The sequence below is a fragment of the Ipomoea nil genome, unplaced genomic scaffold (genome assembly GCF_001879475.1).
Source record: "Ipomoea nil cultivar Tokyo-kokei standard unplaced genomic scaffold, Asagao_1.1 scaffold2014, whole genome shotgun sequence".
Taxonomy (NCBI): Eukaryota; Viridiplantae; Streptophyta; class Magnoliopsida; order Solanales; family Convolvulaceae; genus Ipomoea; species Ipomoea nil.
In genome coordinates this window covers 80432-102151 of record NW_017618442.1, presented here as the reverse complement: position 1 = coordinate 102151, position 21720 = coordinate 80432, and the positions used below count along the sequence as shown (strand labels likewise).

The 21720-nt window shown below is 36.4% G+C and overlaps 2 protein-coding genes across 3 annotated transcripts; both read right to left on the bottom strand.

Moving 5' to 3' along the window:
- Nucleotides 1-251: 251 nt before the first annotated feature.
- On the bottom strand, nucleotides 252-3811 carry LOC109147588 (SNF1-related protein kinase regulatory subunit gamma-1-like). The gene is made up of 6 exons (XM_019295205.1): nucleotides 3768-3811; nucleotides 2805-3011; nucleotides 2244-2686; nucleotides 1592-1858; nucleotides 1326-1504; nucleotides 252-733 (listed from the first exon to the last, which is right to left on the bottom strand). The coding sequence occupies exons 2-6, from the start codon at nucleotides 2974-2976 to the stop codon at nucleotides 451-453; spliced, it is 1344 nt and encodes a 447-aa protein (XP_019150750.1). The 5' UTR covers nucleotides 2977-3011; nucleotides 3768-3811; the 3' UTR covers nucleotides 252-450.
- A 9728-nt stretch (nucleotides 3812-13539) lies between these two features.
- LOC109147587 (serine carboxypeptidase-like 46) lies at nucleotides 13540-19784 on the bottom strand. Of its 2 annotated transcripts, XM_019295203.1 has the most exons (10): nucleotides 19522-19784; nucleotides 18260-18364; nucleotides 18045-18140; nucleotides 17504-17596; nucleotides 17073-17158; nucleotides 16598-16852; nucleotides 14748-14884; nucleotides 14535-14630; nucleotides 14289-14406; nucleotides 13540-13806 (listed from the first exon to the last, which is right to left on the bottom strand). In XM_019295203.1, the coding sequence occupies exons 1-10, from the start codon at nucleotides 19781-19783 to the stop codon at nucleotides 13627-13629; spliced, it is 1428 nt and encodes a 475-aa protein (XP_019150748.1). In that variant the 5' UTR covers nucleotide 19784; the 3' UTR covers nucleotides 13540-13626. The 2 variants fall into 2 exon arrangements, with proteins under 2 accessions (XP_019150748.1, XP_019150749.1); XM_019295204.1 differs by lacking the exon at nucleotides 18260-18364 and having other exon boundaries at nucleotides 19522-19759.
- Nucleotides 19785-21720: the final 1936 nt, after the last annotated feature.

Sequence of the window (21720 nt, the reverse complement as noted above, 5' to 3'; positions counted from 1 at the left end):
TACAATTGACACGTTACCATACAACTATCACGCAAAAACTGAACTAATTAATTAGAAAGTCAAATTAGAACAATATCAAATTTGATCTTTGACTATTAATATTTTTAAATTAAAAACACGATTATATATATAATTTGTATCACATTTGGTCCTAGAGCCAAACTCGAGGTTCAATAATATTTTGAAACAAGCCAAGCTTTACTCGAGCTTTGACTACTCGGGCTCATACCCTACTAGTGAAACACAATCCATTTACTTCAAGTTACACAATAATCTTCATTCAATATTGATGGGATCATCATTAGTGTTAGTTGCCATAAGATCTTGATTTAAAGAAGCTACAATCCTATAGTATAGTTTCATAACAATAACATAAAAAGGAGCTGTCTTTTTCCAGTTTCTGCTAGTTTGTGTTGTCTTATTTGTGTCAACTATACAGACAGGCCTTCATCACTGACCCAGCATTTCCTTTGCAGAAAATCCAAAGTACTTATCGAAGAAGTTTGGTGGCTCGAAGATGAAGCAGGAGATGACATCTCTTAGCGTAATTACACCAACAACTTCATTGTCTGTGCCTTTTACCACATAAATCCTGTGAACTTGCTTACAAGCCAGCACGTCAATCACACTAGCAAGAGTTGAATCTGGGGTGCACGTAATTGGCGTGTTAATCTTCCCAACTTCATTCGTTGCCGAAGCAGCAGTGTTCATGAAGTCGTTCACGGTTAGCTGCCTGCATTAGGGAGGAGGGATCATGACTTTTACTAAATATAGCTCGAAATAGTTGCATAGTTTTCATACACCTATAGTATAATTGTTGGGCAGAGACCGGGGGATGAAAGCCAAGTTCAGCACCATGTGGCTAGGAGGATTGTGCTAGTAAAGGGCCAAGTCCAGCACCTTGGCTCTCGAAAATGTGTGGTGGTATAAGAAAATAAAATTGCTCATTCACTACGAGTTATAGTTTTTGGCATACTGGTAAGCGCTTGATCCTAACAAGTGGTATCGGAACCCGGTTACGGATCTAGCTGGTGCTGGGAGGGGGGTAAATTTGTCTGATGTTGGGAGAGGTTTTGTTGGTTGGAGGCCGGTAAATGGCCAAGTCCAACACCCTGGCTCTCAAAAATGTGTGGCGGTATAAGGAAATAAAGTTGCGCCTTCGCTACAAACTATAGCGTTTGGCCTAGTGGTAAGCGTTTGATCTAACACAATAACCAACCAAAGAAATACGTGGTTGGGGGGGGGGGGGGGGGGGAGGGGGGGTTTGCAATCTTGTACGAAGTAAGGTAAAACCGGACGATGGTACATACTCAATTTGGTGTTACCTGAAATTGGCAAAAAGGTCTGGCTTGAGTAACAAAAATCTGATGTCTCTTATGCTTACGTTGCCAAGGATCTTTTTCTTTGTCACGCAGCCTTCAACAACAGGGAGACCTCCAATTTGGTTTTCTTTCATTTTCTTGAACGCTTCCAAAATCAATTCATTGCTTTGCACACTAATAATCTAATCGATAACAACAACAGGGAGATATGAGAGCAATAAACTCGATCTATATCATTCAGAAGAACATACAGAAAAAATGCTTCTGACCTCGTTGGACTCCATGAATGGTAGGCCAAGCTCAGATATTGTATTTCCCGCAATGCTGTCAAACCAATCTCTCCCTTTACATCCCTTCAGACCTTGTATGATAGCAGACTGAGTTATGTAGTTCTTCAGACATGGGTTTCCTGCTTCAATTACTGGTACATTTCGCAGCCTATATTTTGATAGCAGAAGTAAGACAGTCAACATAGAATTGTCTTCTCCAACTGGAACAAATGGCGCCCAGCGGTACGATTTTACAATGGATCCAACCTGTAAAGATATATAGTGTTAGGATCAAAAGTTTACCACTTACGCCAAAAGTTATAACTAGTAGTGAAAACGCAACTTTATTTCCTTATAGACCGCCATCACATTTTCGAGATGATGGGTGCTGGACTTGGCCCTTTATCAGCCTCCACCCAACAATCCCCCACCACCGGGTGCTAGACTATTGGTCTTTACTGGCTTCCGCCCAACAATCCCTCAGCCACCGGGTGCTAGACTTGGCCTTTACTGGCCACCGCCCAACAGATAGTGATATATATTTTCACTTTCCTAAGTCACAACTAACCGTCAATGTGATTCTCAAGGGTGGGAAATCACAAATCAGGAACATAACATATTAAAATTAATGAATTGGACGAACCGGAGTTACCTTGGTTGACCTAAAGGGCTCCTCTTGGAGGAGAACCTTGTAGAAGTCCTGACCCAAGTTACCGGCTGCAGTGGCAGCATCTTTTCCAATTCCTTTTTCGGCTGCCACACCACCAGCAACAGCCGCTCCAACCGCTGCAACCGTTAAGCCAGCGATGGCTGCTGGGCCCGTGGCTCCCAATGCTAGTGCCCCGAGGACACCAGCGGCCCCCGCACCTACTCCAGCGGCCGCTGCTGAAGTTGCTGAGAGCGCAGCTGCTGCAACATCCGCACTCTCTAGCACCCAAAGAACAATAGCCGAGTAATCTATTATTCCCAAGTACCTTTCTCTCCAATCCCCGCTATCTTCACCATCAGGGTTCCTTACAGGAGCTGACATAATGTGCGACTCCGATAGGATTTTGACCGCATCACCAACAGATATGTCTGCTTCTATTTCAATGACTACACAAGATTTTGCCAACATATATAAATGCATTTAAAACATGATAAGAGTTCGAATAGTTCCTATTATATATAATACAGTTCCTCCTAAAATTAAATACCAAGTAGTAAATATTACCCCCTTGTCCTCCAGGGACTTCTGGAAATGACGAAACAGGAATTTTAGCAAATGCATTTGTGAGAGACTCTTGCAATGATTGTGGCAGTTTCTTTCTGCTTTGGACCATCTCAAAATAAGCATCATAGCCTTTAAGTTTTGTGCTCTCCTCTTCTACTTCTTCCAGTGCCATCTTATATTAATTAATATACCTACTCGACCAAAACTCTATAAAACCCAATTATTCAGATTCTGAACAAAAACATTCTAGTACGTGCTGTAAAAAACATCATATCAATCATTTGTGTTATTCATTAATCTTAACAACTACTTTTACATATTAGGCAAACATTAAAACTTGTGAATTCAACATAACCCTTTTTTTGTTTAGTACTATTGACTCTGTTACAATGTGTATCTGTTCATACATACTTTCTCAACATAACTCATTTTAATTTAACTTATCTAACTCATTAATCCATAATCATAAATTTTGCCAAGAATATCAGTATGCATGTACTATTAACATACATGAAATTTTACTATACAATTAATAACAACAAATAAAATCTGAAATTTAAAAAAAAAAAACTAAAAAAAAAAAAAAACTTGGAATCTAAGAAACCTACCTGTATCTCTAAATAGTAAATATATAAGAAATCTCAGATGTAATTTGACTGTTCCTCAACCCAAAAAATAAATATTAATTTATATATATTACATTATATTCATGGTGTAGGTGCAGTTGAATTGAAGATCTTTTCATTAATTAAAACACATAATTTCAGAATTTGTTTCTGTTCTTGATTGTCCCATCCATGCACACAAACGGACATGCATATATATCCCAGATCTCAATATGCTAATTTTGATAATGTATTAACACGATTATACATACAATATGCATACATCGAGATATATATATATAGAGAGAGAGAAGAAATGAAACATAAGTATGTAGTTGTTTGAAGAGGAAAACTTCACCTTGTTTGTCTGAAAAATCTGATGTTGAGAAGATGTAATCTGAAATTCTGAATATTGTTTGGGTTGATGAGAAAAACCAGTTATTGTTTATTGTGCATGGTGGTGACAGGTGGTGCAATTCTCCCTCCACGTGGCTAAGGACTAATATATGTGAGATGCAATTTTTTTAATTAAAAAGGAAATAGCAATTTGTTAATTAATTTCAACAAAATATTTTAAAATTAAATGTATATGGAGAGACACATGCAGAGGGAAATCTTAGCCATTGGAATCCGCTAATTCTGCTGGATTAGGTCTTAAGTTCTTTAACCTCCTTTCCAGGCAGGCATTTACAATAATCTTATTCCTCTTTCTTTTTTTTCTTTTTTCTTTTTTTTTTTTAAAAAAAAAAACAATACATATCGAAACATGTGCGACATGACATGCTCAATTGTAGAAAGTATTTGTAAAAATTAAATATTAAATAATTTTAGCACCTACTTCATCACACTTTCTAAGTGAGTTAAATCTACTTTTGATCCTACATTTATTGTGCATTGGACACAATTTGTCCAATTTTATTAATTTAGTCACATTTTGTCCAACCTTTTTAAAAGGTAGACACTTTTTGGTCAACCGTTACATTTGCTTTCAAATTTCTACGAAGTAGAAGAGCAATTATGTCTTTTCATGTGAAATTATTCATTAGTTGTAAGTACACCAACTTTTTCACCGTTTGCAGACCCAAGCTTTCACCATTAGTGAGCGTGTGCTCCCCATGTCCTTGCGGGAAATAGTAGACCTTCGAGTTCACCAGAGGCATTTGCACCATCCCTCCGGGCTCCGGCAGAGGCATGCCACACCTATGGGTCCAAACACTTGACACCCAACTCCTTCGTATTTTACAATTGTTCTGCTAATACCACAACTGCGGAAGACAAGTCTCTGTTCCGCTCCACTTCATAATACTGCCAATCACAAAAACAAATTTTTCAACAACTTCAAGGCAAAAATAAAGCCAAAAGCGTTAAAAATAAAATAAAAAACTAAGTTAAAATAAGGATCCACATAAAATACCAAAATTCTAGTAAGAAACAATCCCAAAACACACACAGCAAACATTTACATTACAATTCTCTACACACCACGCATATGCATTTGCGAATGTCAGTATCTCCGCGCACAATAAACACGAGAATCCAATTCTCTCTGTGTTGGCACTAAAACAAAGCGAAAACAGAGTCCTTGGATCAGTCCACTCCATCAGAACAACAACAACACAACAACACCACATTCAATCTAACTATATTGTCTTAATTTAAACAATGATGTTTAAATCAATGAATGAAGCGACTTCACGGAGACAGAGCTTATTAGACATGGGCATTTGCTCGATTGTGAACTGAGTGTAGGCGAAGAGTGAATCGAGGACAGGTTTGAGAGTGCTCTTCTTGGGGACAAAGATGAACTCGTCCACATCAAAGAAGAACATCCATTTCGCCTGGAATTTGTACCTATGCAAGCAATCGTTGACAATGAGGAATTGATTATGATAGTAGCCGTCGAACTTTTCTTGATCCCTAATGCCCTGTAGTGTAACGAAGCCTTTCTCCATCCACAGCCGCAGAACCTCCATCACGGCCGGGTGGACGCCGTCGGCATTCGAATCATGAAATGCGACTTCTCGCCCAAATTTCCGTATAGAGATGACTCACAGTACAGGTAATCGTACTTGGCCTGAGATTGGAATGATTTAGTGAAGTTGGAGAATCTCGTGGCGTTTCCACGACGGCCTCGAAGGTGTCGGTTGTGTTGAAGTTAGTGTCGCCACCGCCACGGGTGGTGGCGTGGATCAGGAGCTTGGCGTCGCTGTCGGCGACGCCGACTGAAAAACGTGACCTTGCAGTTCTTCACCACCACCGTAGTATACGTTCAGTCGTACCCGCAGTTCGGGGAGGATCTTTTAGGCGCCTTCTACTTTGACAAGGGATACCAAGAATATTCTAGAATAAGAAATGAAGAAACTAGATCAAATATTAATCTTGCCCATATTTCCGTACAAGGGAGACCACGAAATGAAGAATAACACGTGAAAGGATACAATTGCCCTCTCACTTCACGGCTCATTAATAGTAAATGGAGAAAATTTCAATTTTGGTCCACTGACTATTGGAGTTGTGTTAATTACAACACTTGACTTTCAAAAATGTTAATTGTACTTTGACTATGCAATTTCTATCAATTTTGGTCACGCCGGCCAAATCTCACCGGAGAAATTTAATAGGTCAAATAATGAGGATAATTTAGTCATTTCACTCATTTTCTCTTTCTTCTCAGGTTCTCCATTACCGGCGACGATGAGTAAATTAAAGATGAGCTTTGGAGAAAGAAAATATGAGTAAATTAAATTGGTTTAGTAACAACATATCCTGTCATTGCTCGTCTAGCAGAAATCTTGACGAAAATGAAGAGAACTCTCGCTTTTTCCTTATTCTTCCTTTTATTGATTTTCACCTCCGAATCGCAGCGATCTCCGCCGGCAATATGCATACTAGGCAGTGGGATCGGCTACTCCTCCGTCGCGCATTTCCTTCGCTCCTATTCCAATCCATCCCAACCCAAAAATCGACTCCATAAGAATCTTTGAGCGCCATGTTGTCGGCGGCGGCCGCATGGCCACGGTCACCATCGCCGGGATACCTTCGAGACCGACGGCTCAATTCATCACCCGAAGAACTACCACGCTAGCAACTTCACTAACTTCCTGAATCTCAACGTCAAAACCTCATCATCCGAATCCGATTCCTCGTTTGGCATCTGGGACGGCAATAAATTCATCTTCAAAATCCTGTCTTCGAACTCCAAGCTTCCAATTCGAGAAAATGCTTAAGTGGTGGGGGCTCTATAATTTGACTAGACGGACTCAATATACTTTAATTTTCTAATGACAGTGCTGTGGGTATGAAAAGATGAGTAAATGAAGAGAAGCTCATTGGAGAATTGAAGAAATCGTCGCCTGGAGAGTAGCTCATCGGAGAAGAAAGGGGTGGTGAGTAAAATGACTAAAATACCCTTATTATTTAACCTCTTAAATTTTTTCGGTGAGATTTGACCGGCAATTTGACCGGTGTGACCAAAATTGATAAAAATTGCATACTCAAGGTACTAAATTAACATTTTTGAAAGTCAAGTGTTGAAATTAACACAACTCCAATAGTCCATGGACCAAAATTGAAATTTTCTCATAGTAAATGTAACGGTGGATCAAAAGTGTCCACCTTTTAAAAAGGCTGGGTAAAATGTGGCTAAATTAATAAAATCGGTCAAAATGTGTTCACCGCGCAATAAATGTAGGACCAAATGTGGATTTAACTCCTTTCTAAGTTATTACAATTAAGTTACTGTGATGGATATATTATGATTGGAGCAAACCAACCTAGGAAAGCGGAGCAATGAAGTATGGAGTGGACCTGTGGCTCCGAGAGTGAGCCCCGTGCTCGGCACAAGGTACCTCGGCCATACGAGCTCGACCATGGTGGACTTGGCCATGTGAGGTCGCCCGTAGTGAGCTCGGCCATGTGAGCTCGGAACGGCCGACCCCCGAACCCGGTCCTAAGCAGAGACGCGGTCAACGCGGAGATGCAACCGCCCCCCAGTTTAGGTGGGGCGGTTGGGGGTTTATTTCATATAAATGTCCCATATTTTGTCCCATGGGACACACTACACATTTTCCTACAAACTCTATCTATTTTGTCCTAATCTACAGCTGTAATAGCGTTACATTCACCTTGTAATAGCTCGTTTATGGTTATCTAATACAATATACGGTCCCTATGACCTTACGACATCATTTTATCCATTTTACATATCTATTTCCTATATACATTCTTTATCGGGTTTAGTGATTCGGGCTACCCCTGTTAATTAAATCCATCAACCTGTTATTTGCTCCTCGATTTTCACCCGCTTATGATTAACTAATATAATATTAAAAGTTACATCCATTTTTGGTCCTAGATTTATAGGTGGCAATCCTTTTAGTCCTTTTTAATTAGAACTTCCCTTTTTGGTCCTAGTATTATTGTGAAATGACCAATTTTAATCCTTCATCAAAAAAATCATTGAAATTGCATTAAATACAAGAGCATTTCGCTCTTCACTTATAATTTTTTTTCAAAAAAATAAACATAAAATATATAACGGGTCAACGCACTTTGTATTAAAAAGATCAAAATGTCCTTCTATTTAACGAAATTTCAACGATTTTGTTGATAAAAGACCAAAATTGGTCATGTCACAATAATACTATGACCAAAAGCAGATATTTTAATAAAAAAAGACTAAAAGTGAACTGTCATTTATAAATCTAGGACTGGAATTAACTCTAATATTAAATTCAACCATCATCGTAGATATATTTGCAAATATTCTTTCTTAATGTGCATTAATATTAATTATTTCATAATAATTAAAGTATTACACTAATAAATAAAAGTAGTGCAGCAAATCACTAATAAATAATTAAATAGAAAATTCTAATTTCCACAAAATCAATTTAAAGTAAAAATGCAATGTCTCACCTCCAAAATATTTGTACACTCAAACAATTAAACATTCTAATCATTTATGTTTTCATTAACATCTTCATTAAAAAAATTACAAACTTTGGATTATGCTCATTTAAAAGTAAGTTCATAAACTAAATTCATATTCACACTAGTACAAAAAATATCAATAAGATCGTATAAATCGCGTCCAAAGTTACAACTTTGGACGCCGAATGTGTAGTGCGGTGGCAATTTTGTAATTAAATTGCCAATATATATATATATATATATATATATATATATATATATATATATATATATATATATATATATATATATATATTTAAATAAATCGCGTCCAAAGTTTCGAACTTTGGACGCGAATAATTTAATGAGACTAAAGTTCGCGTCCAAAGTTGCCAACTTTGGACGTGAATGACTTAATGCGGATATAATTCGCGTCCAAAATTGGCAACTTTGGACGCGAATTAATTTTCTAATCTACCCCCAAATCCAATTCAGCCCGCTCTCCGCCCTAACCCCCCAAATCAGACCTCTCCGCCGTCTCCTTCCTCCGTCCTTCAATTCGCTCGCCGTTCATCGTCCGCCGTTCAGACCTCACACCTGCCGTTCATCGTCCGCCGGTCGTCGCTGCTGCTCGCACGCCAAGCACCGCCGGTCTCCGCTGCTGCTACCACGCCAACCACCACCGGTCACCGCTGCTACATCGCACGCCACCACCGCCGCTGCTACGAACGCCGGACGCCGGTCGCCGCTGCTACATCCCCCGCCACCACCGTCGCTGCTACGAACGCCGGCAGAGGTACGGTGAGTTTGTTTAATTTTTTTTTTTCAAAAATCATTAATTATTTTAATTTTTTTTTTGTTATTTGTTATTGTTGTTTATTGTGTATTATTGTATATTTGTTATTGTTGTTTATTGTGTATTATTTGTTATTGTGTATTATTTGTTATTGTTGTATATACAAATTTGTTGTGTTATTTGTATTATTTGTTTATAGAGATTGCACCTTTACCGTATAATTTTATAAATGTTTTAATTTGGATAATGTTGTTACTTGGTTAAAATATTAAAAGTTATTTTAGTAGTTGTGGATCAATGGTTATTGTAGCATTGGTGGAAGAAAATTACCTACATTGCATTTGATGTATTCGTAAATCATTAATTATTGTATTATTTGTTTATTGTATATACAAATTTGTTGTGTATTATTGTATAAGTTAGACATTGTTGACAAATTCGTTGTGTATTATTGTATATGTTAGGTATTGTTGATAAATTTATTTAAAGCTTTAATTTGAACCTTTAAGTTATAACTTAAGAAACTAACTCATTTATCATTTCTTAAATGTTGTGTGACAATATATAGGAGATATGGATCGGAGTTGGATGTATAAAAAACGCAATACACTTGAATATGTTCATGGGGTTCAAGAGTTTGTTAAAATTGCCGAGGAATATGCAAGTAAAATTGGTGAAAATTATATAGTGTGTCCTTGTTATGATTGTAGAAATCTAAAAAAGTTTATATAGTATTTTTATAATGTTTTTATATTTAAAAACTTGTCTTTAGTCGTTCATTTTTATTAATTATCTATATATATGTTGTAGATGTCTTAGTCGGTTGTGCTCCAAAATTGGAGTTCATACAATTGGATTCCTCTGCCCAAGGACTATTTGTACTGACTCTGTACGTGCGGATATTGATAAGGTCTCAAAATATCTTGTGAATGCCATGGTTGAACAGACGAATCGACACTTCATTTTAGCTCCATACCATGAAAAGTAAGAAAACTATATTTATATTTTTAATTATTTGTTTAACTTAATTGCATTATTTGTGAATAACACTTAACATATTCATTTAAATGCCTTAGAAATCATTGGATGCTTCTAGTTATTTCTGTTCCATTAAGAAAAGTCTATGTATTAGACTCCATTGCAACAAGTGATCGCGAGTTTGAGATTAAGGCCATATTGAATGTGTAAGTACACACACACACACACACACACACACACATATATATATATATATATATATATATATATATATATATTTATATATATTATATTTTGAGAATTATTATTAACCATTATTGTTTATAAATTATTTATGATTGTATATTATAGGGCATTTCGATCGGTTGAAACTTTAGGAGGGAGAAGATCTAAAAACAACGTTGATTGGGTTCACATTGAGGTATATATATCTTTCATATTTCATATTAATATTTTTATTGTTTAAAATATTAATATATAAACATATTTTCTAGTGTCCTCAACAACCGGGTGGTGTGGAGTGCGGGTATTATGTGATGAGATTCATGTATGAAATATGCACTCAATGTTGGGATTCTGATGATTTGGATATGGTATGTAAAATTTATTAAAAGTAAATAGTTTTAAATTACACTTTAGTAATGTTAAAACTAACAGGGCGTTTGGTTGGAGGGGGGGAATTATGTGGGAATGGAATTGTAATTCCATGGGAGTTGAATTACTGGGAATAAAGTGGTAATTTAAATTCCAGTGTTTGGTTGACAGGAATAGAATTACTGGGAATTTCAATTCCAATGTTTGGTATACATGAGAATTGAAAGGGAATAAGTAGTATAAAATCAAAAATGTCCACTATTGTTGTTAGACATTAATTTTAGGTTAAAAAAGGAAGGGGTAATTTTGACTCATCACTATCTTTTTTTCCCAGGAATTAAAATACCAGGGGGGACATGAGATTTTAATTCCATGAAAATAGGGGAATTGCAATTCCATGGAATTGCAATTCCCTCCAACCAAACTACGAAATTTAATGGCCTTTGGAATTAGGTGGGAATTAAGTGGGAAGGGAATTTAAAATCCCTCCAACCAAACGCCCTGTAATTATTTGATTATTTTAAATTTTTGTAGGAATTATTCTTTAATAGAAAGCCTTATTCAGAAGCGCAAATTGATGAGGTTCGTGAGATTTGGTCTAAATATTTTACTCAAGAATGTATATAAATTTTTGAAGTGTGATTTAATTATATTAGTTAGTTGAATTGTAATGATGTATTGTTGGTACTTATCTAGCTTATTACATATGTGTTGAAGTAGTGTACTTATCTAGCTTATTATTTAGTGTTAAAGTGTTGGCGTATTGATGATGTACTGAACTTAGTTGAAGTAGTGTACTTATCTAGCTTATTACACATGTGTTGAAGTAGTGTAGTTTAATTATTTAGTGTTAAAGTGTTGGCAAATTGATGATGTATTGAACTTTAGTTGAAAGCTTTGAAGTGGTAGTGGTTGTGACTGCATGTACAGGATGAAAAATATAATTTTTTGTACAGGAAAAAAACTGGATTTATTAATAAGTTAAAATAAAATAAAATAAAAAACAATAATTCGCGTCCAAAGTTCTTCAACTTTGGACGCGAATTATCATTTTATTAAAACAAAATGATAAATCACGTCCAAAGTCGAAGAACTTTGGACGCGATTTACTGACATTTCGCGTCCAAAGTTGACCAACTTTGGACGCGAAAAGTCAGTAGTCAACAGTCAGATCGGATAAATCGCGTCCAAAGTTCTTCAACTTTGGACGCGATTAATCATTTTTCGCGTCCAAAGTAGCTTTGGACGCGAATTGTATATACAATTCGCGTCCCCGACATCTGCGTCCCAGCTACTTTGGACGCGAATGAGGCTTTACTTTGGACGCGAATGAGGCTTTACTTTGGACGCAAATGACTGTTTCTGTACTAGTGTTACCAATAAGTCAAATTAGGACTCAATTGTATTTTTTTTAATTAGGGACTCAATTACACTATTTTGTGGATTTAAGGGTTTATTCGATACTTTTTCAAATAAAAGTAAGTTTATGAACATATTATAATAAAATACTTTTTCAAAATTATTCAATAATACATTAATTTTCTTAATTATTAATGGAAGAGTTTATTACCGAAATAGTCCTCCGACTATTGTGAAATTACCAATTTGGTCCTCGACAATTTTTCTTACCTAATTAAGTCCTCGACTTTAAAAATGTTAACCATTTTGGTCCTCCGTTAAAATTCCATCCATGAACTGTTAGATTTAAGGACAAAAAAGTAATTTCACCTATTTTATTTATTAACGCTGTCTTCTTCCTTGTCTTCCCGTAAAGCTCTGGGAACCACTGCACGCTCTCCAGCCGGGAATTTGGAGCCACTGGGTGCAGTCGGACTCCGACCAGAGGCTCGTCGCCACTACGCTCTGGGCGAACACCGGCGGGAAGATGGGGCCCACCGTGAAAAACGGCTTCTTTTCTAGCCGCCACGGTTTCGTGCTCGAGCTCTTGGACGGTGTTGCACAACACGAAATCTGCGTTTCTTGCGCCTTGGAACGAGTTGTAAATTATCTGGTGGCATATCGTCTCCGTTTCCGTTTCTTGAATGTACGACATCAAATCCTTCACCTCAATTGATCGCACTCCAGGCACGTACTTGATCAGGTCCTCACGCACGTCAATGCAGCCAAAGTGGCCGTTGAGGCGCAAGAGATGGAGGTGATAATAAAGGGTAAAAACCAAAGCTGGTTCCGTCCAGAAAGAAATATACAGAAGCTTATATTTCTTGGCCAGTTTTCCGGGAAAGACAAGAAAGTATCGGCGATCAAGCAGTTAACGGGAGGACCGCCAGAATTCGCAGACGACGTCAAGATGGATTTTCTTGAGAGCCTCCTCGACTTGGGCGGAATAGACATGCAGGAGCGAGGCCATGAACTGGTCGTGGTTCACTGCCTAATCCCACTCCGGCGGGAGGCCGTCTGAGATGGTGACGTAGCGGATGTTGAGGCCGGGCTTGCGAATGCCGGAGAAGATGTCGTCGTCCTGGCGGTTGAGCTTGGTGAGGTGGTAATGCACGGAATGGGTGTTGATGAAGGTGACGACGAAGCTTTTCTCCAGGTTGACGAGGAAGAAGAATTTGTTTTTTTTTTTTTTTTTTTTTTTTGAGATAAGAAAGAAGAAAAATTTTAATAAATAAAATATATGAAATTACTTTTTTATCCTTAAATTTAACAGCTTTATGGATGGAATTTTAACCGAGGACCAAAATGGTTAACATTTTCAAAGTCGAGGACTTAATTGGGTAAGAAAAATTGTCGAGAACCAAATTGGTAATTTCACAATAGTCGAGGGACCATTTTGGTAATAAACTCTTAATGGAATAACGACACAACTTTATTACACTGGTAATTTCTTAAAAAAAAAAAATTGAACTTTGATAGGTCATAGTAGTACACAAATTTAACAATATGTGTTTCTAAGCATATATGACTAGCAATTAAGCTAGTTGAGGCTAGTTGTGGGTGGTGGAGATCCATTGATAAATGATTTGAAAAGTATAAGAGATTGAGAAGGAGATGTAAATGGCACCATATGAGCTCCCCCCTTCACTGTTGCAAACGTCAAGTATGTCACGTTTTTCCCTTTCCTCAATTTACCAAAAGCTTGACTCCATCCTCCCACCTACAAAATAACAGCCAACAAGCAATGAAGAATTTAAACTCTTTGACCTATGCTAGCTTAAAGTGAAAAACCTGAACAAGTACTAAATTATTTTAAAATGAAAAAATGGTCAAATAGATCCTAAAAAACTAGTTAATGACTTCTATCACAGGTTATTAGGATTCTAATAACCCTTCAGCCAAGTAACAAAGTGAACAGTCGCCCGGTCATGGAGAAGGAGACACTGGGTCGCCTTCTCCGGCGAGAAGACTACCCAAATCTGGGTCGCCTTCTCTGGTTGAGGAGGCGACCAACTACGTTGCCTTCTCTCCTAGTGGTCGGCTTCTCTTTCTTTGTGACTCCAGTTGCCGGTCACTTTGTTGCCTGAAATTCTGTCGGAATTTCACCGGAGGGTTGTCGGAATTCCTTCCAAAATTAATTTTTGCAGAAGGGAATTTGAATTTAATGTGGTTTCTTCAATTCATTTTAGCAAAGTGATGTACCTGATAGCCATTATACCATGGACCATTCTCCTGCAAAGTGGTGAGCTTCACATGTCTAGCAAGCATATTTGCAATTTTCCTTGTTTGTGTGACCGGAACTTTTACATCTTGATCTCCACTATTTGAAAATAAAAAATAAAAATACTTAAAATTAAAAAAAAGTAGAATTGGGATATGCTCCTTCTTCAGAAATGGGATATAAAAAAGGATTAGAAATTACTGATTATCAAAACTTAATCAACTAACCTGTAAAGCAGAATTGGGATATGGTCCTTCTTCAGAAATGCTGACAATGTAGGCATGATGTTAATAGCTAAATTGTCCATCTGATACTTAATAGGCCTGCACGCATTTTTTAGTTATACACGTTAGTTTATATTAGCAGACACTTTTTTGGTGCTTTGAAACATGATGAGAGAATCATAGATTAATTGAAGTAGATATATATATATAATATACCCTGAACAGAGATCCCACAGGTATGGCAGGCCAGTTGTATTGGCATGTAAAGCTTTCTGAACTTCTGGCTTGTTTATGTATTCAATTATCCTGTCAGCAAGGCATGGATCCCCAATGCCTGTTGTTTCACTACCAAGCTAAAACAATAAAGTGTTAGGATAAAGTGCTATAGTTAGTTAGAGCATCCACACTTGTGCATATTATGGAGAGATTTCAGAATGAATTCTTCCCTACAAGAGATAATAGCTAATGTGGAGGGGAGATTATTGAAAAAGATTTGTCCTGCAAATGAAGGGATATTGTCAGAAAATTTTAAAAAAAAAAAAAAAAAAAGAAGAAGAAGAAGTAAGGCTGTGCGCGTTTCGCGCACAGCCTGGTCAAAAGTCGGGCGCGTCAGGCGCGCCAGTGACGCGTCTGATTACTTTATTTTTTTTATTTTAAAATTTTGTTTTGTTTTGTTTTGTTTTTTTTTTTTTTTTTCTCTCCCCTCCCACATTCTCTTTCCTAATCACTCTTACATTATCTCCCCATTCTCCCCAACCAATGTGGATGCTCTTAGTAGCTGGCCTCCACCTAACACTCTTTTAATAACGGAGTGTTAGACTTGGCCTTTACCGACCTTTATCCAATAATTCTACCTCCCAACATTACTGCATATGAACTTGGCTCAGCCTTCGCCAACATGTTATTGTTAGGATTTGAATCCATAGGTGACCTAGCGAATGCGTAACTTTATTTCTTTATACCGCAACACATTTTCGAGATCCTGAATGCCGGACTTGGCTCGGCATCCGCCCATAAATCCCTAGCCACAAGGTGCTAGACTCAGGGCTGGTTCTATCATTTTATAGGCTCAGGGCATAGCAACAAAAATGAGCCCTATATTAAATTAATATATATTCTTATAACTAAAATTCAAATTAAATAAGAGAAAAAATATTAATGTCAAATAATTTGAAATAAGATTCACAACTTTTTAACAATTATACATACACATAAAAACAATTCTAGATGCATTCCTAAATCCAAAATAATCAATAACCGCATCAATGCTTTCATAAATAAAGAATTATAGTTTATAAAAACAAATAAATAATTTAAAACCAAATGAGCTTATAGAGTATCACATTATTATTATAAAAAGAGAAAAGGGTTAAATAGGCCCGTAAACTTTATCCAAAGGTCAATTAGCTCCCTAAACTTTACAAAAGTGCAATTAAACCCTCAAACATGTCAAATTGGGTTAATGAAGCCCAAAAACCGGTAAATGACCTGTTATTACAGGTCATTTCAATTCCGTCGATCGGCAAAAAAATCCGGTCACCAGCGACAAAATATGGCCGTCCAGTCGTCTTCCACTGGAGAAGACAACCGGACGGCCGCCTTCTCCATTGGAGAAGAACGACCAGATCTGGTCGTGGAGAAGAACGGCGAGATCTGGCTGTCTTCTCCATTAACAAACATGGCTTATTTTGAAAAACAGTTAGGAAACTACTAGCTTATTTTGAAACGCTACCTAAAGTAGCGTTCCAAAATAAGCTCTTATTTTAAGCTACGAGCTTATTTTGGGATCATTAACGAAATGGTTTATAGCTTATTAGTAGCTTAAAATAAGCTATAAGCTCCTAAATAAGATTTGCCAAACAGACTCACTGAGTGTTGAATTTGACCCGGCCTCTGTTCAACAATCCCCAACCAACTAATGCTAGAGTTAATCTTTACCGCCTCCGCCCAACATAAAAGAAACAAGCTAAGAGTTATATATTGGGTGCATGGTGGAAAATGAATAACATCAAGGTCGGGGAGAGCGACTCTTGTATATGTATGCACCATATATATGTTTTACTTACGTCTTGTTGTCCAGATACACATCTGGGCAAGAGCATATCTCCGGTATCGAAATCGACGCCCAACTCCTCGTCCATTTTAGCCATCATTTTCTTACAATCTTCAGATGGTTTATCTTGTGAGTACTCAAGGAAGAATCTTGTTCCGTTACATAGTTTCTTCTTCATAGTGCGCAGTTCTGCAGAAATGGCTCCATGGTACCACAGATAATCAGCTGAATCAACACTGATCACAATATCTAGAAGTGGGTTCCCAAGCTGGCCGGTGATCCAAAAGATTAACCCAAAAACAAATTAAATGAATTCTGAAATAATGTAAATAACTTTAAAAAAAAAAAAAAAAAAAAAAAAAATATATATATATATATATATATATATATATATATATATATATATATATATATATATATATATATATATATATATATATATATATATATATATATATAATGTGTAGAATTGAATTGAAGGAACTCACAGCAATGCCTTTGAGCTTGATTGGGTTGACATTTGGTTTCCTGTTGTATTCAAGTACTACTGCAGCAAGTTGAGGTACAAAGTGACCTGATACCATTCCATGCACACCACTCATACATTTTCAAAGATGATGATGCTTCTATTATATGGCACTAATTAAAGTTTGGACAAAATTAATTAAGAGTATAGATTCAGATAACACTTCCTTAGGTAAGAACGTGCGAATTGTAGAAATGTACCGCAAATACTACATGAATACACTGTAAAGCTTTGTCAAAGTTCTCCGCTCATCCTCCATGCATGTTTGGAGTAGGTACATTTATTGAGTATGTAGTTGCAGTGCATTCATTCAGTAGTTCACACGTTTTCACCTAAGACATGATTATCTGTGATGTCTGGACCCTATATATATAATCATTAATTAATGTTTACCTGCATAACTATCCCCGGCTAAATACAAATCTAGATTTCTGTATTCGGGGAATTTCTCGAACCACTTGAGGAGGAACTTCAAATTTTCATCAGCTGTCAGAGAGTAAAGTAAACAAAACAGCCAAATTAAATCTATCAACTTAGAGTAACCACACCAAAGATTTTTTTTTATTATTTTTGTCAGATTAAAAACTTAAAAAATAATTTTTTGTTGATATCGGTAATGGTTTTTTGACTGATTTTTACTCTTCCAATTTTAAGTACTTTGTGGGTCCCAAATGAGAGAAGACAGAAAGTACTCAATTTGTACGCGTTGGGTGCACATATAGCGCCTAGGGCGCGTCTTCAGCATATATATATATATATATATATATATATATATATATATATATATATATAATTGCGTCAGAATAGTCAGATCTTTTTTTTTTTTTTTTTCCTTCTTCTCTTTGTTGGCACATAAAAATTTGTGAAAAATTTGAAGTTGATGTGATTGCTCTTAGTTAAAATTGGTCATTCAAGGTAAAAAATTAGTACCTACCTGTCATGGTATCGTTCCAATTGTTGTAGTCTGAGGTGGTATTAGAGTATGAAAATCCAACTCCAACAGGGGAGTCAACATATAACATGTTCGACACTGATCATTTCATTACATTTTCGATCAACTTAGTCAATATATATATCCAACATTCAAATAAGAAAAAAAAAAAAAAAGATTAATTAGATTCTTGAAAAAACAAACGAAGTCAACATTACCTAAATTCCAAGAAAATTCATTCTTTATGAGGTTCCCATCTTTCCCTGGCCTAAATGGACCATTTTCCATGAACAAACCAAGGCCAACAGAAGAACATCCCGGGCCTGCCTAATATTAACAAAATTGTTAGCATCAAGCATTTACCATCCGTCCCACAATTATTATACGATGGACCAAGATTTATATTACATTGTGAATCTTAATACAAAAATTTTGTACTTTCAGTTAACATATATTGTACTTACAGTTAACAGTTTATGTATTTATAATTGCTGACACATAATATGATAGCTACAGATACATTATCAAATGCAGGTACATAATATGTCCACTATAAATACAAAATCTGAAGGTTACCTAATATGATAGCACTATCAATACAATGCCAATCGTTATGCCATAGAACCGTGTTCACCATCCATGGTGAACACGGTCCCAACGGTGTTAGTGCACCGTTATCTTTTTTTTTTTTTTTTTCTTAATTAATCGCGTGACTTTTCTTCTTCATTTTCACATTTCGCGGTTTCACTTTAATTTGAGGTGAGCAATGATTCCGGACATTCATAAATTATGAATCCATGCCTGCACATTCACTTTGGACCCGTGCCTACACATTCCCGTCTGAAACCATGATTGCTCCTCTGTAGCGCAAGCTTCTTCAACATTCATAAATTATGAATTTTCTGTTATGAGATTATGAATTTTCTGTTATGAGATTATGAATTTACAGTAAATTCATAATCTCATAACAGAAAATTCATAATTTAATAAATGTTTTTCTTTTATGCGATTATGAATTTTCTGTTATGAGATTATGAATTTACAGTACATTCATAATCTCATAACAGAAAATTCATAATCTGACCAAACGCGCGCCGTTAACACCACATCCGCGAATTTTTATTTTTATTTTTTTAACGTAAAAACGGCGCCGTTTGGACCCGTGTTCACCATTCATGGTGAACACGTTTCTAGGGCATAATTTGCGATACAATGCAAGGTAGACCATGGTCCATGATATAATTTGCTTCCCTCCCACACTATTCAGACTTAATTGTTCCAACTAGTTATTGACTATAATACAACGCTTACCACTATGTCAATGCCTAACTTTATTTTTTTATACCGCCACACATTTTCTAGAGGCGAACTTGACCCTTTACAGACTTCTGTTCAACAATCTCACTAGCCACACGGTGTTGGACTTGGCCTTACCGGCCTCCGCCCAACAAAAATACATCAAGAAAGATGATGATATTACCTCCATTAAGCCACAATGTAAGAGGGAGTGACAGTGCGTCTTTTGAGTGTGCTTCCACAAAATAGTAGAACAGAGCTCTGCCATGGCGATCATCTGTGACAATATAGTCAGAATACTGCTTGAAGGTGACATTCTGAGGCTGCCCGGGCAGAGAACTTATAAGCTCTGCATTTGTACAGAAGAAGGAAGCAAGGAAGATGAATAGCCATAAGAAAGCCATTTTTGGAAGAAGAAAAGTGAGCTTCAAAGTGTTTAGATCCATGCTTTTATACTATCCAGCGTCAAATGTATGATAAAATTTGAAGTTTATCCAAATTGCGATGCGATGGCTATCCAAGCAATAACCATTGGCTCTTCTGAATATTATATATATTCCTGATGGCTTAATTTAGCTCACTGAATCGGACCAAATTTACTAGATTTTATAATATACAAACAAACAAGGTGTTCTGTTACAAAACTGTGGGATGTATCACAAAAGAAACTAAGAAACACTTTAGTTGTTTACGGCTAGCAACTCTTTCAAAGTTGAAAGAGCTGAGCTAATTGAGTTGTTTATATTTAGCCATTTTAAGGTTTTGTTAGAGAGAGTGGTAAATGTCTAATTATTTTTATGCCACTTCTTTTTAATCATGGGGTGATCCACACATACAGAGGGTATCTCTAAGGCAGTTGTATATACATGCCGGCCCAGAGGAGTGGGCAACATGAGCACTCGCCCAGGGCCCAATATTGAAAGGGGCCCCTAGCTTGGATTTTTATTTTCTGATAAAGTTAAGAGAAAAAAATTTTCTTGAATGAGCAGAGATTTGAACCCACAACTTCAAAATTATTATTTAACATTAAATCTACTTAACAATAACAATCATTTAATATAATAATTCAATTAATAGAGACTTTGTATTTATTAGAGAATAATAAATTAATTTATAACTAAACTTCATATAGAGGCCCAAAGTTTAAATGAATACTATTTCGGGATTAGTCCAACTGATTTTTTTTTTTTTTAAATCAAGTGTTAAAAAATTATATGTCAATAAAAATTCAAAGTTATCTTTGAATTATTTTCAATTAACACAATCTTTTGATATATATATATATATATATATATATATATATATATATATATATATATATATATATATATATATATATATATATATGTTTATTTATTTATTTATATAGGGTTGAGTTCAGAGGAGGACCACAATATATAGAGGACTGTGCGGACTGATTACGGGCAGACGACATACAAATTATGGCATTCGGTCATGCACACGGCATACATACTAATGGCACACGACTTGTTGAGATATTTGATGATATTAATCATCTATATTAATAGTCATGTGTCTCTTGGATTTTCCATATGTCTCTTGGGTTTCCCATGTGTCTCTTGGGTTTTCCATGTGTCTCTTTGTTTTCTCATTTGTATTTATTTTTCATCATCTTGTTAGCACTATATATACAAGTGCTTGTATTAAAGTTGACATAAGACACAATATATTAGTTTTTCCTCTTCTTCTTGTTTATTTGTATTCTACATGGTATCAGTCGCCCAGGTTTATACCTGCGCATAAACTCATCAATGGCTGACGACGAGCAGTCGCATGCATTAACAGGGCTGATTAGTGGTACAGAGATTTTTGATGATCAATTGAATGGTAAATTTGATCCACGGTTGTGGATAATTGACACAGGGGCTTCTCGTCACGTTACTGGTGATTCCACTCGAATGACTGATGCAAAAGATATATTTCATTGCCCTGTTGGTTTACCCAACGGAAAAACAGTAGTTGCAACTCGAGAGGGCTCGGTTCGATTAACAGACAAAATTGTTCTTAATCATGTCCTTTATGTTCCGTCTTTAAGTTGCAAACTTATTTCTGTTTCTCAGTTAAATGATGCTATGCATAGCAATGTCCACTTTAACTCTTATATGTGTGCTATACAGGACCAATCGGGGGAACTGATTGGAACGGGTGTTAGGCGGGATAGACTTTACTACTTCAAGGGAATCGATTCAGTGCAACATCCTACAGTAAATGGTGTGACAAGTTCAGTCAATCTTTGGCATCAACGAATGGGTCATCCATCTGAAAAAGTGGTAAAACTACTTCCGTCTTTTGGCACTGCTGTGGGAAGTTTTAATAAAGCTTGTGAGGTTTGTTTTCGTGCTAAGCAACCTAGAGATAAGTT